The following is a 17,609-nucleotide window of genomic DNA, read 5'->3' on the forward strand; positions in this document are numbered from 1 at the left end:
AGTACAACCCCTTCTATGCCCACGTGGACCAGGGACCATGTAATTTACATGCAAAATAGTGTCCACTGTGGGACTCTTTTCAGACTACTATAGGCCACCCTCTTTACACCAATTCGGGGCATGACTATTCGCATCTATAATTTTTAAACTATCGATATAGATGTCTCGGTTAGCCTAATTCTTGAAAGAAGGAAGCACACAGGCAGACTGAGACATGCCCAGCGGTAGTGGTGGTGACATTGGCACTACACCTTGAAAATAGTTTTCCACTGAAATATCAAACAGAACATCTAGACGAGTCCTCAGTTGATCGATTTCTTGATCAGTGGATAGACACTCTTGGTAATAAGTCAGACGACTATTGTCCTGAGGAGACCCCGAGATTCTACAGGGGTCAAAACGTCGCCAAATGCTTTCACTAGGTTGTTTTGAGAAATAACTGTTTCACATGCTGTAATGGAATATACACAACTGTTTTCCCTTGTAAACACATAAGCAGTGAACTTTTACATTTTGCTTCATTTGTGTATATTTTGATATATCGTTGTCACACTTGAACACTGAGTTGCCTGCACTTACGTTTTTCACTAGACTATTATCTGCATTTAGAACTTTTTTGCAAATAATGCAATAATTATCATAGAAACCAGTGTCAGTATATATTTTCCTCGATCGTTGTTAGTACGCATGACGATATGAAAGATTACCAAACTGTGTAGGTTCCACGTGCTATCAGGGAATTGTAAAGCATGAAAAAATAAAGGTCCACATAGTATACCCTGAGGGACCTGCAGCGATAATATAGTTTACCTGGATGTGTCTGAGCACTGAGATATTGTGCAGAATCGAGTTAAAAGTTAGGCACAGATCTGTCTAAGGAGGATGTCTGTAACACTGAGTAAGGAAAGTGTTGTAAGGTTGCGATCAACTGTATGAATGTGGTGTTAAGTCTAGCAAAGAGATTAGAGTTTATTGTGATATGACAATTGTTTGAAATTCGACAAAAGGGATCATTAAGATTTGTTTACAGGGGTAGTAGTAAGGCAAGTGAACACCATATGATCACGAAACTCCTAGTCAAAAATGACAGTTGAGACTGAAGTAATTTGAATATATGAAATGGTCAAAAATCATTCAAATGTTTCCAACAATGGACACGCATATAGGGTTTGTGTGTGCAAATGTCAGCACATCCCTTATTTACAAAAATGCACTGCCATTAAGGAATGAGCTTTGCCAACTTTCCTTTATGGCAACTGGGTAGGTGTAAACCATGCACGTTAATGAACTCTGTGTGAACTGCTGCACCAAAGCACAATATCACTCATGATATATCGAACTGCTGCGGAATACTTTTTTTCATTATTGTTTTACCTTTTGATAAGGGTAGAAATAAATAAGCAATAGACAGTGAAATCCAGAATATTGTACTTTTAGGGACACCTCCTCAGGACTCATCCTATGACGTTACCAGCAGCTGAATCCTCTTGCCACCAGCAGGTCTCCATCTTTGCTCAACTGCAGATGGCAAAACCAATTAATATATAGGAATGGGTCATGCACGTGGGCCATGCATGTTCATTAGAGCATAAACAGTACAGTTCTATATTTCGCAGTCAGGGACCTTTCAATGTGAAGGCCTTCTTTCAGGATTGGGTACATGGGTAATGTTTTCAAAAAGCACAGACATGAACAGACCTCACTTTCAATTTGCTGATCTGAGTAGTTCATTAAGCATCGACCTCATACACTTTTGTTATGAACTCAGGCTTAAATGAGTAAAACCTGCTTTGAAAGGAAAACCATTGTCATCTCTTAGAGATGGTACATAGATAAACTAAACATGTAACAGTTTATTTGCAGCAATTTCTGCTGCAAAGGTTGGTTTGATAATTTCAGCTGAATAGGTTAAATCCCACCCAGATATGTGGTCCCTGGAGATCTACTAACAAACTCGACTTGAGCCTCCATGTCACTGGCATGTTAGCTGTCTTTCTCTCTGCATGGTGGAAAACATAAAAGCTAGCTTTACATTCAAGGCACAGTATTACCCTATCATACGCAAAAGTATAACTTCAAATTTTGTCAGGCATTACAAGACAAATCAGAGTTCTCTGAGCTCTGGAGAATATGGTGAGGCAGTCACACTTCAAAGAACGACAAGCTGCCGTGGAAGACCTTTCGTTTTTAGTTTGGGGAAAAGCGAAACTTCTGATGCGCTCACTGGAAAACAGACTGCATAATGGAGCAAGTCATGTGGATTGCCCAAAGCCTCGGGAGAAATAAGGGAGTCATTTCCATTCTGTAGCTGATGGCTGTCTGAACGTCTATTCACAAATCCAACCAGAAACAAAGCCCCGGGAGTGCAGAGCTTTTCCTGTACGTTTGCATAATGGACAACTTGCAGACACTGTGCACAATACCTGCTGAGCAATTTAACTCCTTCAACATGTTTTGTTTGTATAATGTTTGTATTTCATGCAGTTTTCTGACAAGTGGATGCTAGGCTGCAGACGCCGGCTTGTCAGATTGATTTATGAGCACATCAAATTCTAACTTTCTTCACGCCAGTCCAAATCTACTGTAGCAGTTCATTAATCAAGGGCTGCGACTTTGAAATCTATGCTCTACCAGTTTCCCAACAATAGGGTACATTTGCATGATCTCTGAGAGGTGCCACTGAGGAGAAAGGGTCCCCACGCCACATTAGATGTTATCTGAATACCAACTAATCAGTACTTTGTACACCACACAGGACGATCTCTGTACACTATGATCAACTAATGAACAGTAAATAACACTAACATCGCATAATAACTTTCAGGCTCCATCTCTCTATTTTACTGAAATAAGCGTATGAGAGTTACGCTGTCACTGCTTCTATATGGTGGCAACATGTATAATAATAGTTATGAAAGCATTTTTGACAGCACGAGCCATAATATCAGTATGTCTTGTCACCAGTGCTTAATTTGAGACTGTGGTTAGAGGTGCTGGGTACCAGCACTTAATTGTCAACATTAGCACTTATGAAAGTCTGCCAGGTAGTGGTGCTTTTTGTCTAATTTAGAGTTTAGCACAATAACAGTTTTTTGATTTAACCCCTTGTGTGCTCTTGATGAGACTAGACAGTCATGAGTCACAGTTGAGCTGTTAACGTGATGGCCTGGTCTCGTCATAACGGCGCCGCTCCGCCCACGTGCGGTTAACTTCCCACCTGTGCGGGAGAATTAATCAGTGGGCGGGGTCGTGATGAGCCCAGGCCGTCATGAGCACAGCTCCACGGTAACTCATGATGACCTGGTCTCGTCACGAGCACCGCGGCGCCATGCACACCCCCCCGTGTGCTCACCACAGTGTGGAGGAATTAGCCCCACAGGGAAGGGGTTAACATACGTTAAGAATTAATAATACCCGCCACATAAGCCATTTTTATAAATTTGGGGGCCTGGAATTGTCATAAGTGTCACACTTGTAGGTGTATGAAGTTTAGTAGTTGTTTTGGTACAGTCACTGGTAGGGGCAATGGGTGGTGCAAGCTGCAGTGGCCTTTTGATGAGGGCCATTGCACTTATTTATTTACAAATTAAACACTACATGTCGCAATGCCATCTGACTCACCTGTCAGCTAATCTAACAACATTTCAAACGTACCTCTTTTGCTTGCTTTCCTGGGTGTTGCTGTTGCTGCTGTTGTTGCTGCTGTTGTTGCTGCTGTTGCTGCTGTTGATGTTGTTGCTGCTGCTGCTGTTGCTGCTGTTGCTGCTGTTGTTGCTGTTGTTGCAAAAGCTGAAGATGTAACTGTTCTTGCTGTTTCTTGTAAAACTCTTGGAGTTGTTGCTGAATAAACGATTTTGACTTTAACAAAGGCAAAGTTTCAAGCATTACCAATCACCTGCATTCTTCTAAGCATGTATATGTTAAACTCGCCATTAAGTTAATTAAAGTAGGAATTCAAACACCAACTTGACAGAGGCTGTAAGTCACATGAAATTGAATGCATCCTATTTCCACGGCAGAAAACCTATGCGTAAACAGACAGGGGTTTAAAAGTGCACTAAGTGCAAAAACAAAGCAGTTCCCAACTCTAAAATGGAAATCATCTTCTAAAATACAAAACACAGACATTGGGCACACTCTATCATCCATATGAAATAAGGAATTCTGAGTAAACAAATATACAACTGTCTAATACTCAATAGCATGTTAATTAATATATCTCCCCCCCACCCCCCTTGTGTGAGGCCAGGTGTGATCAATCAGCAAATCACACACCAGCAGTTTTAAAAGCAGTCATGGAAATCACTTTAACAATTAATACACGATCTGATGCATTACAGCTGAATATACATTTCCATTAAAATAATTACTTTTGCTACCCCATTATGATGCACTGCGAAGCAACACTGCTTTTCCTATAGCTATTACAAAGGAAATGGCTCATAATCCATTTTTTGCCTTATTTTACGGGATGAATGTATCTTTCCCTTTTAAGTATCTGTTGGCCACGTTCATTTTGAAGTAAAACCATAACATACAATTGTCTTATTAGAAGTAAAACACATGGTCCCCTTCTGTCTTGTGCAAAGCTGGGAATAATCTGCGGCTGTGAGTTTTTGTTACACTTGCCCAGCTGAACTATGTTGAACAGCAAGTTTCAAAGGACATGGCAGGTGAGGCTAACGGGTCAAGTGATTGCGGCTTGCTTGCTGTTGCACCAAAGGAGTTATTACATATGTAGTTCCCCTCCCCAACAAGAAAGTGTGCCCATAATAAATCTGGGTATAAAGTCGTATTATTACATCAAAGGTGATATGTGCCATTTACCTTTGCAAAGAGCAGATGAATTAAAAGACCATCATGCCACTAAACTGGCGACCACCTCAGAGCGGAGCCGGCACTGCGCCTTACCTGCTGCAGCATCACTGCTTGTTGCTGCTGGAGAAGTGCCTGGAGCTGCTGTGGAGACAACACCTGCTGCTGAAGAATCTGCTGCATTTGCTGAGGGGTGATCACCTGCGGAGTCATCATGGCCACCGACACAGGAACCTGCACGGGAAAGAGAGACAGGTCTTCAGGCTCCTCGGCGCCTCCAGGAGAAGAAAAGACCGAGATGAAACTTTCCCGGAGCAGCCCCACGTGTGCAGCCTGCAGCGCCCGTCGGGCGGCGCCCTGCCACTCAGTGCGGGACTTTCTCCTCAGAGGCAGCAGAGGGTACAAGGCTCAGGCTCTAAGAACACACCTCCCAGGGGCGAGTGCAAGCGCAGCACCCATCGCCGGTGCCCCTTACAAGTAACACGAGCACGCAGCAGCTTTTACAGCCCTTCAAAATCAACAAGGAGAAGCAGAAACGCGCCAAGCGCTATGGGGAAAGGAGACACTCAAACGGGAAGTCTTTGAAAAACTGCTCACTTCTGCAGCAAACGATATCTACAGAGATTACAATATCTATCTGTTTTGATCGGAAATTGCTCATCCGTCCTTCACAAATACATACTCGAGCAAAGGGCGGCGGGATGCATGCACCATGCGGTGCTGAGGTGCTGCAGTCGAGGCCGTCTGGGGTACTTGCCACAGTCCTCCAGTTGTTTCCAGCACAGTCCTGCGGATCTTCACATGGCCGCAAGTTACTAAAGTTTGCCCTGCCTGGAACTGTAAAGGACCGCTTCCCCTCTCCGCGCCTTAGATGGCGTTCCCCTTCCTCTCCGTGCGCTGCCTGCGCTCTCCCAGCACGACGAGAGCGGGAGGGGAGGCTCGCTCGAGCGCCCGAGGTATGTGCTGGGCGTCTCGAGCAGATGCACTCTTTGAAGGCATTGCTTGTACTAAGCAGCACATAATCAAATAGCTTGTCAGCCTGCCAAGTTTGCAACCTTTGAAAAAGCAATCACTTTCTTTTCAGGGAGAGAGGAGGAACCCACTTCATTCTCTGGGTAAATAAAAGCAATCATTGCTATAAATACTGCTTTGCAGCATGTTAACAGCATCACGGCTACAGTTATCAATAAATGCACTGAAGTAGCGTTTGATAGGATTGAATATTCGCGCGCTTTAGTCACTGTTTGCTAGAATGTTGGGAGGAATCCCAAACTCGCATTCAGAAGAAATGTACACCGCTCTTAGATTTCAGAGCACACCGTGCAGGATTCATGAATGGCTTATTTTATCTGAATCGAGCGTATTTGTAAACCATGTTTGAGGGCTTTTGATTTATCCCTGCGCCTTTCTACCATGCTTTACGGCTACACCTCCCTACACATACTGAAATAACACAGGGGCAGAATCAGCCAATCGCTGCAACTGCAAGCAAAAGCATGGCAGTGGCACCGGCCTCTCCAGAGGGGGGTCAGATGGGAACCCGACCCCAGCTCTGTTTGTCCTGGTCCCTCTGGGCCCCCTCCACCGCAGCAGTTGCGTGTGCTCGGAAAGGCACTGAAAACAGACCCTGCACATTGACACGCACATTTATTTGCCCCACACCTTTGTTTGCTTGAAATATTTAATCTGGTTTTGCACGTATGTGTGTAAATACCTATGTACTTACAAACCTATAGATAGTGATATCTGCATACACATACAAAGTCAAATGTAATATGTACACATACACGTGCGCGCACACACCGACACAGGCACACACACACTCTTTCCCATTGACCCTTGTAGGTCGCTCTATTGCGTTTTATTTGCTGTGGCCCAATATGTGCCCCACTGCAATTCACACCACTTTCATCCAGCCTGTGCAGTCCTGCAGTGTAGTGAGAACCATTATTCTCACGAAAGGGACCAGCAAGACACACCTTTCCACACCTGTGAGGTGGCCAAAGCCCGTGCAGGCATTTGTACAGCCACCATTCTGGTGGTAACAATCTCATTGGCCCTCCGAGATGACCCTGCTTCTTCAGTGACCTCACCAGAAACATGTCACTCGCTCCGTGCATCGCCGCAATGCACACATAGGAGGCACGCAACCGGTTTATTTATCACAGTCAAAATCTTTTCCGCAATGGAGGTTGGCAAACCATGCGTTACAAACCTACTAGTAGGCGTTTGCCTGGCAATGCTGAAGTGCTGCGTGGTTACAGAAACGCATCTGGTTACAGGCCTGACTGCTCGGCCTCCGCCTTTTCAGTCAGATAAGATACATCCAGTCACAACTTCAACCAGAGTGATGTGTTCATTGCGAACACATCACTCTGTCGCATGAAATGTGGTATCCAAAGAGTGCAGCAGTATTGCACCGTCCAGTGACAGTCCAGAAAGTAGGGACACATGATGCATGCCAACCTTACCAGGGTATTTATACACTTCTTCAAGATAAGTACTAATAGAAAGTTACAATCACAATCAAAAGTGGTAAGTAGAGCTTTCAGGCCAGGGGGCTGTTCTCTTTTGGCATGAAGTCCTCATGGACAAGAATGATGTGAATATGAATCCAACCCTGTGTGAAATGTAGACAGCAGGTTGAGATACACAATAAAGCAGGGCGTGATACACAATACAACTTGGTGTGATGCACAATGACCCTCATGTCACGGCCTTCCCCCACCTCCTCCCCTTCTAATGGCTGCAGAACTAAACATGGCCTCATTTGTATCTGAAAGCAACAGCTGAGCACAAGCATTCCGAAGCAAGTGGGCTAGGGAATCCTGAAAAGAATATAACACGAGGGACGTGACCCCTGTGGTACACCACATTGTCGCGTTTCTAATATCCATTTCCTTAGTTTCAGAAAATGTCACTGCATCTTCCTGGAAAGTATAGGACGCAGGATTCCTTTCACTGCTACACACTCTGCTTCCAGACAGGTCTTCGGTCACTTGCAAACATTTTCAGCCAGATTAAAACAGGCTCTCTTTACAGCGTGCACACACAAACTGCTCGTGCCCCTGTTGTTGAGGAGATTACAAGTGACACACAAGGCACCATCCCATTTGCGAAGGGGCCAAGAATGAACTTCAAATCTCACTCGAGCTAAACAAGCAGCTCGAGTTATTGTACACACGTCTCTGCTTTGGGCCTTGACATGCCCTTGCGTTTCCTTCTTGTGAAAGCTAAAGTTCCTCTCTTAGATTAGCAGAAACATTTGCATGGTCACTACACATTTTTCATTTGATAAATCATTATGCATTAGAGCTCTTGATCGCCCAGCTTGACTAATCCTGATGAACTGAAATCACAGCTGAAGGTCAGTTTCCCATCTCAAGCACATTCATATTCAAACAAAAGCGCCCATTGTTCCTCCGCCTCCCAACACAACCGGAGGTAAGGGGCACCTCGCTTTAATGTGTCAACACAGCCCATGCCATACGTGTGAGAACTCCCTTTAACACAACAAAGAACACAACTCTGCCTTCGAACAGAACACATCTGATGACACGATCAACCCGCTCGAGTTTTACCAAATACGGAAAAAAACAAGCATTTTCAAATGACCACCCGCGGCTCTTCATGGTAGAGTCAGTTTCAGCAAATATTTAATTTCTAAATGCAATGTCGGATCGACTCATGAAGGTCACCAGTTTGCACTGATCCGCACTAAAAGAGCCAAGAATGCCCACAACTGTTCGAACGCGTCATAACTCTACTGAAAATGCATCCAATGTATTAAGTATGGGCAAGCACATTTAATGGCAAAGCAATACTTAAACTGCAGACAAAGAAAACAAAACAATGTGGCTTTCTGATAGGGCTAATAAATTTAACCAAAATAATATTCATTTCAACAAAAAGGGGAGCTGTCCTAATAAAAGACAACTCGCAACGACAGCAAAAATAAATATGAGAAGGAAGCGCCTTTCATGCTTTCCTAGGCTTTCTCCTAGATTGATGGATGATAATCATCTTAATTTCACTAGTCTCCAAAACAAAGAGGCCGAGAAGCAGCCCGAGACACTGGCCCATTCATCCCAAGACCCGCACAATGCTAATTCCAGCATTTAGCTGCCTGGCTTTCTGCTTGATGCATCAGATCTCAAAAGATGAAAGTAGATAAGTAATTGCTCTCCTGGTTCTTATTCTTCACTGACAACCCATAAATTTAATTTTACACACACATTCATTTACATTTTCAAGTATATGACATGATAATTGCCAGAGTATAACACCTCCATTCCTGTAGATACAGCAACCAGCTGATTGACAAGTGCGGTGAATAGAGAGAAATGGTGGTTGAAATGCAGATTTTTTTTCTCAACTCCTGGAAATTACACTTGGAAGGGCTAACAGTAATAAGCATTTATGAAAGCGTCTCACCATAAACATCTGCGCAAAAAGTGAACATCAGAAAATCAGCATTTACAGCCTACCAGATCCAACACGCTCCCGCTGTCTTTTCAACTGTGCGTGAAACCTTGTCACTGAATATCAGAATTACCACTCCCCTAGCAGCGAATTATATATGAGGAGGAAGCTCAGGTCTGCCCTTGATACCTGATGGCTACACTGGCTTTCCGATGCAGTGCTACTACCAAGCTATGTAAAAATTACCTACAAAACAATATGCAATAGGAACATATGAGGTTCATTTAATTTTTAGAGAAAATACTCTAATGACGTTTCTGGACTGAGACACACGCATGTGAGATACACAGTAGCCACCGGCTCATAAGTGTTCCTTGAAAAGGTGTCAGCCTCTTGAAAGATCTCGCGGAGGAGTGTCTGGTACTCTGGTTTCCGGCTCACCACAGAGAAGCCTACAAACAGACGTGCTTTTCCATGGCTGCAAAGTTCAAGAATGGAACAAAGCACCCTAAATTGGATCCTGATGAGAAAACATCACCAACTTCTCAGAAGAATTTCAGATCATTAGGAGCTCTCTGTGCACTTGGAGCCACTGATGAGGCTCTCTACGTGACAGAGGTGAGCCTCCATGGAAGCAGGCGGCGAGAGGCGGGAGAAGCCAGCTAGATCTGCAGCAATTACTCTGTGCCAATACCCAGGCTAATAAGGACAGATCAATGATGTCTCCAGCTCTGCCAACTTAGATACTGCTCAACATGCAGTGCATTAAGGTAAACAACAGCAAGCGAGCGCAACTCACCCAACAGCCCTCTCAGAGATGAAGTTGCAGCTGCAACACATCTTTCACAGGTGATTTATTCAAAGGGACTGAGGCTCAGCCACACTCCTTCAAACTGTACTCCTTAATAAACCAGAGCGCGGTCTCCAGGATAAAGTGTGACATATACAACCGTGCACATTTATCAACGCCTTAAGCACTTTAATGATCATGTTTCAATGTGCTGTTTTAGCAGCTCCAGCTTCACCTCCCGCTAACCCCTAATAAAAATATAAGAATGATCTGTTTCAAAATAGCGCTTCATACCACACTACTCTAATTTCTAAGCACTGTAAAGAACAGATGTTGTGACATTTTAAGGCTACCTAACTTAATTGCACTCAATTTGCTAACTTTTGGAAAGATGGAACACTGAGTGGCCCATGCCTGCATTACAATGTGTGATCTGCTGATCTGCGCATGTTTTAGTGGCGAACCTTAGGCTCATCATCATCATGCAGAGATATCTCTTTTTATTATGGGAGGCTAGCACTACTAAAGATTACATCATTAACTTTGATGTAAATTGAGATCAAATAGCCTGTGTTTAATTAATTTTTTTAAGTTTAACTATGGGTAATGTATACCTTAGTAGTATAGTTATTTAGTTGATTTCATTTTTAAAGACACAATACAAAAACATTAGCTCCCTAGAAACAGGCCATTTCATGGCAATGTTTACAATAAAGTAGCAAAAAGTACAACACGAGGGGTACCGTCTAGCCCGTATCGGTATGAACAATAAGAACACTGAGCGTGTACCTCAGGTTGGCTTACCTAAATATAAAAACATGTTTGTATACTAAGGGACCTAGATCACACCTGTACTCGTCACCTTGGAAACATGACCCACCTCTGAAGGGTCTTGCATTGTGCCTGTGATTTACAAGGTTTTCAATGGAATTTAGGGCCCACACTTCACGGGAGCAACAGGTGCAATAACAGTAATTCCTACACCAGAGTTCCATCCCTCTCCTCATTATTGTGCCCTTTGTGGCAAACCTGGGAGGCACAAAAAAGTGCAGGTGTTGGGGATGTAGTCTCCGTTCACACCTGTGACCTCTATAAGGTGCTACACAGGGTCAAAGTATCAGCATGACCACGCGTGTATCCTCAATGTATGAACCATGATGGGAGTGGTTATACATGTAGCACAGTATAAGACGCCTGTTCTTTGTCATTATACTTTTTGCCCTGACCCAGGAAACTGATCCATACTCAGGGGGTCCTTGTTATTTACAAGTGGTTATACATGTAGCACAGTAACACTGATGTTGTTTATTGCTGTGTACACTAGCATATATCAAATACAGAGTAATTGATTGTATGTGTAATCTGATTTGGCTGAGTAGCAAGTCGACTATGACCTAAAATCAGATTATACCTGGTGTTCCTGTGAGGGGAAGCCCCCTATTTTTGTTGCAGACGTTGTCTCTCACAGACGCAGACCCCCGGGCCGGTCTTTGAGTAGGGCCTCTAGTTTCCCAGATGAGGAGCACAGACACAATGTCGATCCCTTAGTACAGAAACAGTTTTCATATTAGGGTCAAGCAACCTGATGTGCAAAAAGTTCATGTCTCCGGACGCTACCAGGGGTTCTCTTGTGCATATATGTCTTGGCCATTTCAATAGGTGTTCGCCTGCTTTCATGTCTTGGACTCGAGAGAGTTTTCTTCCCACGCAGGTCGGATTTGGTTTACAATAACAGACGCCCCCCCTCCCTCCAACTCCCCTGATTCAAACAGCAGGCAATGCTAATATTTGTGGGGACTCATAACTCAGTGACGCACTGCAGCGGGAATTGCGTCCAATCACCGTTAATATAATAGCAAAGCCCACGTGTGATCGTGAGCAGAGGCGCTAAATCTGTCTGGAAAAAGTCTGGCACTTGAACCAACCGGCTCCGTTGAAAGGATTCCGGCATTACAGGTAATGCCGAGTGCATAGGTCAGGCTGCTCATAGCATGACATGCAGTAAATTACAAGTGCTTCAAGCAGCTCGGTGAATTACAGTTCATCACGTTGAAAGGTTTCCCGCTACAAGACTACCCATATCAGATCTAGCAGTTAGGATCCAATTAACACTTTGGTCAGAATAATCAGATTGCATGTGTAAGACTTGTATAATTCGTTTATTGCTTCCATGCATCTTCTGTCAGTCCAAGCATCTGTGGTGCCTCTCTGAGAGCGCAAAGCCACTGTTCCGCCTGCCTTTGGGTGTTATTTAACTGCTGTTGCCGGGTTGTGATGGACCCACTACGTTCCAGTAATTTGCATCCTGTAGCCTGTAGATATTACAGGGAGAGAAATTGATTTTTTTTTTGCTGGTGGTTGTGCTCAGCAGGCTTATCAATCCAAAATGTCTGAACACTAAATCGCAAGCAATTTTACTAAGCTTATTATGATTTGTTCAAGAAACACAGTTCTGCCGCGTGATCTTTGTGTTTTTTCCTTCCCAGCACTGAACAGCGTAAATGACATATGCAATGACATTTACATGTGTACTGTCATGCAGAACTACCTCCCGCTACACTTGATCTATTGCCATGACTGAATGAAAGTGCTTTCAAATTCTGAGTTATCATCTGTGCTCTGACTATGCATTATCTAAGGGTTTCTCCAGAAACACCTGTCTTCAGAGTATGTTGGTGCTTTACATTCAGCCCCACAAACCGATGTTTTATGGGAGTTACTCTCTGTGATGCTAGAGGAAAGAAGATGAGAACCGGCATAAGGAATGTGACTACCCATGGTAGGCCCACTCACAAGTGTGAATAGCATTACAAAAGAACTTAACATCCAACATTTTTAAAAGGCCCATTTTAGAAATATAGGGCCAGATGTACGTAGTGCATGGTTAGCGATTACCAAGAAGCTAATTTTTGCGATTCGCTAATTGGTAATCACAAACACCCATGTACCAATGTGTGATTTTCAATAAATCACATAATTCTTTTTTAAAAAATGCACCCCTTTTTCCTTAGGAGGAAATGGGATGTGTTTCAAAAGAAAAGTGAAAAGTTTTCTTTTGATTTTTTAAGAGTAGGCAGTTGTCCGTGGGACCACTGCCTGCTCATAAAAAATAATTTTACAAACATTTACAAAACGGAAGGGGCTCCTTGGTGACCCCTTCTGATTTGTGATTGGATTACTACCTACTTGAAGTAAGTGTTAAAATGCAAATGTTTTGTGACCGCATTTCATTCACAAAATATTTACACATACCACTGCGATTCGGTCAGGAAGGGACGATCTTAACACGTCCCTTCCTAATACAGAATCGCAAATCCAATTTGTGATTTGGTAATAGGTTACTATATCACATATTGGGCAATTGTACATTGGAAAAGCACATTCTGTGAATAGGGCCATTTGTGTAAGAAAAAATCCTTTCTACATCTGGCCTATAATGTTTTTGCACATTCCAAAACTAGTGAAATGTTCTAAACACAGAATTGTACATATTTACTTTTAATCATCACTGGGGTAGGACAAAGTGAAAAGCTGGAGAACTTAAGACCCAATATTACTGCATTGTTAACAATAACTATATTAACTAGTTAGGTTATTGATCATGAGAACATGTTATCTTAAATTTTGACATACTTACAAGCTGTTGCATGGAAGTCCATCCAGCTAGCTAACGATGCAGGCATTATTGTAACACACTAGAGCTGGTACCTATATAAGTAGTTTTGGCCTGGTGATACTACAAGCTAGGTGGAAGAGGCTACTGTTCACATTCAGCTTTTGATCAGATGCCACTTCTTGAATTTTAGGGAAATGTAAAGGAGGGCACCTCTAGAAATAAAGTGTGTACTAGTCCGATCTGCATAGATTGGCCTTGAGAGACAGTGAGGTCAGTATGTACAATTTATAGAAGCACAATGAATAAAGGCTGGGTCTTTCACTTTTCAACAGGAAATGTTTACAATGACTTCATGAGTCACTTAAATCTTTATTTTCCTTTTTTTTACAACATGTTAAAATGTTTTCTATAGTAATAGGTCTTGGAATAGTCCCTTACTCTTCCAACAAGTGATAAACCTCTAGCCCTCTCTTTGTTGAGGAGTTGTTTTTTTAAATGTCAGTAATGGTCTCTACTATCGGATAGACAGTCCTGGAAGAGACATGAGGCATCACACCACAGAACTGTGAGTCTAGTCTCACTCTAGCTGAAAATGCTGCACATGACGAGGTTTGTTAGAAAAGGCATCCATCAAGTCATTGAACATTAGTGTTGTCTAAAATTATGTTTTATCAGACATTGCCACGGAGATAGTGGCATCTTTTAAAGAGCTGCCCATAAGCCAAACTTATTTGGTCATTCCCCCAACTTAATCAGACATTCTCTTAGATCCAAGACATTTTATTTTAACTTCATGTTCGAGTGTGCTGTTTAATGCTAGAGTTTCAGACACCATTTTAATTTATATATGACCATTTGATTTAGCAATGTCATCTCTAACTCTGTGGATATTTTAGCTGCAAAGTAATGCCAGAACTAGTTTTTATATTCTGCTAATACCTTAAAGCAAACGTACCTAATAGTTAAAGAAATGTCCCACATTGTATTGTTTTAGGAAAAACTGCAATGAAATTAATCTTGAATGCTTTAACCATGCGCTACAAAATCTTATCTGTCAAGGCATCTGCAAAACCATATCTAGATCTAAACCTCCTGTCCTTTAAATATCTTAATGCTAGGATTTTTTAGCTCTAAGAAGTATGTTGGAAATAGCCATCTTGTTCACAGCATTCCCCCAGATTTTTGCGTCTTGTGCAGAACCCATTTTTGCTGGCCTTAAGACTCTGAACACTTTATTCCTGCTAACTAGTGGTAAAATGCTTGTGCCTTCCCCTCTAAACATGGTAGAATTGGCATACCCCTCATTGGCACATTTAATTTACTTATCAGTCCTTAGTAAATGTTCTCACTTAAACACAGTGCCTATAAATTAAATGCTACACGTGGTCTGAATCACTCATTGTGCACCCACTAAAGTTGTACTGTAAAACATATCCCCATGCCTGCCACTGCATCTTGGGTGTGCAGTTGTAAACTGCCTTTTCGACCTAGCAAAACAATACTTTTCCCAGGCCTAAATCTTCTACTTTAATACTTATAAGCCACCCCTAATGTACACCCTAAATAGACCCCATGGCTGGGTCTGTTGTATTTAACCCCTTGGCTGCTGGGGCTATTCCCCTGCTGTGCTGGGGGCGGGGGGCGCGCACAGCGCCCCCATGCTCATGACGAGCTGAGCTCGTCATGAGCCATGGTGCTCCGGTGCTCATGACGAGCTGAGCTCGTCACGACCATGCCCGTTTATTGGAACGCTTAGCACAGCAGGGACATTAGCCCAGCGTGCGAGTGTTCCACGGGCCATGACGAGCTCAGCTTGTCATGAGCACTGGAGCACCGTGGCTCATGACGAGCTGAGCTAGTCATGAGCATGGGAGGGGTTACAAAAATGAGATGTGTACTGCTAAGTTTTACATGTTGTGGCAGTGAAAAACCTCCAACGTTGATTTTCACTGTGATAAGGCTTGCTCTTCCATAAGTTAACACTGGTTTACACTCACACTTTTAATAACTGGTAAAATCAGTTTTGGAATGGCTAGAAAAATTGTTCAGTGACCGTTTTATTAGTAATTTAAAGTCCAACTTAACAATCAAGTAAGATTTTTTCTTGCTATTTTGGAATTAACACTTTTAGAAAGTGGTCATTTTCCTGCATAATACTAAAAGGCTTTCCTGCCAGTGTTCCGCTGTTGCCTTACCCCTGATGGCTCCCCTGTCGTGAAATGTGTATTGCTCCCTGACAGTGGACAGAGGGCTTTGAAAGGATGGCCTGGGGCTCTGTGCTCAGCCCCTTTCGGAGCTTCAAAGGATGCCTGCCTGCCCTCCTTTCTTTAGTCATGGTGGAGCAAGAGGGACACAACATTGTTCCAGATGCCTCTTTCTCTGTAACTGCCAAGCTGACCAGTACCAACTGAACCAGTTTTGGACACTGCCACTGCTGTCTGTTGAAGTAAGCCCTGACCCCCAAGTTGTGTCTCTAGGTTCCAGGCCCTTGGTTGTGTGAGGGCACCCTTCCTGCCCCCAAACTGCAAAGAGTGGGACTAAGAAAACTTTTGCAAACTATCTGTCTAGAGAGCAAGACTAGGATCGCCGTCAAAACCACAGTCATTGATGATGAATCGCCATTCAGACTCAGCTTACTGAAACATTTATAAATCTGAACATTGAGGGCTTCACCGGACCCAATACTGGGCAGCATCCTATCAAAGTCAAGGCCTTTCCAGGCACAGACATTGTCAACTGTGAGCTTTCCCACATTAATCAGCAACAGCTTCAGTTCTTCAGTAACCCGCCACCATCGAGCCCTGCTTCTCAAAAAGCTTGCAGCGTGCCATGCCGGGGACTTGCTGATGACCACTTTTTCTTCTTAAAAGTTTCTAAGTCAAAAGAAGCACTTTCCATTGGGATAAACTGGGCCCTTGTATCTAGCTCGCACTCCATTGTGGTCGGCTTTAACTTTTGACTTTAAACTGGTCTAGCACAATCAGATAACTGTAGTTGGTGCTTTTTGCTTTTTTAGCGCTATTTTTAATTCATTATTTAAACATTCATATCTCCAGTTCTGCTTGTTGGAATTAGGTTATTTTTGTGTAATTATTTTTTAAACATTATTCCATTTTTCTACATTGGTCTGGGATTGTTCTTGTATTAAGTTTTCACTTTTTGAGTACTGCATAAGTACTTTACATATTGCTTCTCAGTTAAGCCTAAGTGCTTTGCAACAAGCTACCAGAATGTTAAGCTCGTTTATTTAGTGACCTTGGTGGTTCACTTTGACAGTCTCCTACAACCAATCCCTCTTGATCTGCCAACATTTTATGGAAAAATTAAACGAGCTTTTAATACACCTGAAAGTCGTAATTTCTCATATCTTTTGGCAATGCCAAATGTGTTATTGTGTTTGATCAACAATAGCGTGCAGTACCATATGCTCCTTTACAGTTACTCTAACAAATAACTATGAATGTCACATAAACATTCACCTAGACGTTGTCATGCAACAGGAGGCAATTAACTGCTAAAGATTCCCTTTGATATTTAGAGTGACATATTTTTGGAGGAAGTGGCAACTGTGGAATGGTTATTCCCCTCAAGTCACATTCCTTCAGTACCCCAGTGCATGGGCTTTTGCAGCAAATAGGACACACTGCCTCACGTTTGTGAGAATAGAGCTAGAAGCAGATAGTGTAGACCTCTAATTGAGTGGATGACTCTGTAGACCCTGTTGTATATCAAGAGTCAGCCTCCTCCGAGGCAGCGATGATATATATAACTCAGTAGGTTATTGTGAATGTGTTACAAAGAGTGTTACCTCTATGAGCATTACACAGAGTTACGATTTGCCATCCTTCATCGGTTTCTGAACAAGCCATAACACCAGCACAGGTCTCTATCACTATGGACAATCCTCTATCAAGGTTAATACTATTGGGGGACCACTGTCCACAATATAGAATGAGCATCGTGACT

The 17,609-nt window shown here is 42.9% G+C and overlaps 1 protein-coding gene across 1 annotated transcript in view; it reads right to left on the minus strand.

Annotated features, from left to right (window-relative positions):
* Nucleotides 1-17,609, minus strand: part of FOXP2 (forkhead box P2) — a 273,445-nt gene that overhangs the window by 152,849 nt on the left and 102,987 nt on the right. The window contains exons 4-5 of the mRNA XM_078674364.1: nt 4,912-5,049; nt 3,655-3,840 (exon numbers count right to left, since the gene is read on the minus strand). Coding sequence (XP_078530490.1) covers nt 3,655-3,840; nt 4,912-5,049 — 324 coding nt within the window. The remainder of the gene's footprint in view (nt 1-3,654; nt 3,841-4,911; nt 5,050-17,609) is intronic.

The sequence above is a fragment of the Lissotriton helveticus genome, chromosome 1_1 (genome assembly GCF_964261635.1).
Source record: "Lissotriton helveticus chromosome 1_1, aLisHel1.1, whole genome shotgun sequence".
Taxonomy (NCBI): domain Eukaryota; kingdom Metazoa; phylum Chordata; class Amphibia; order Caudata; family Salamandridae; genus Lissotriton; species Lissotriton helveticus.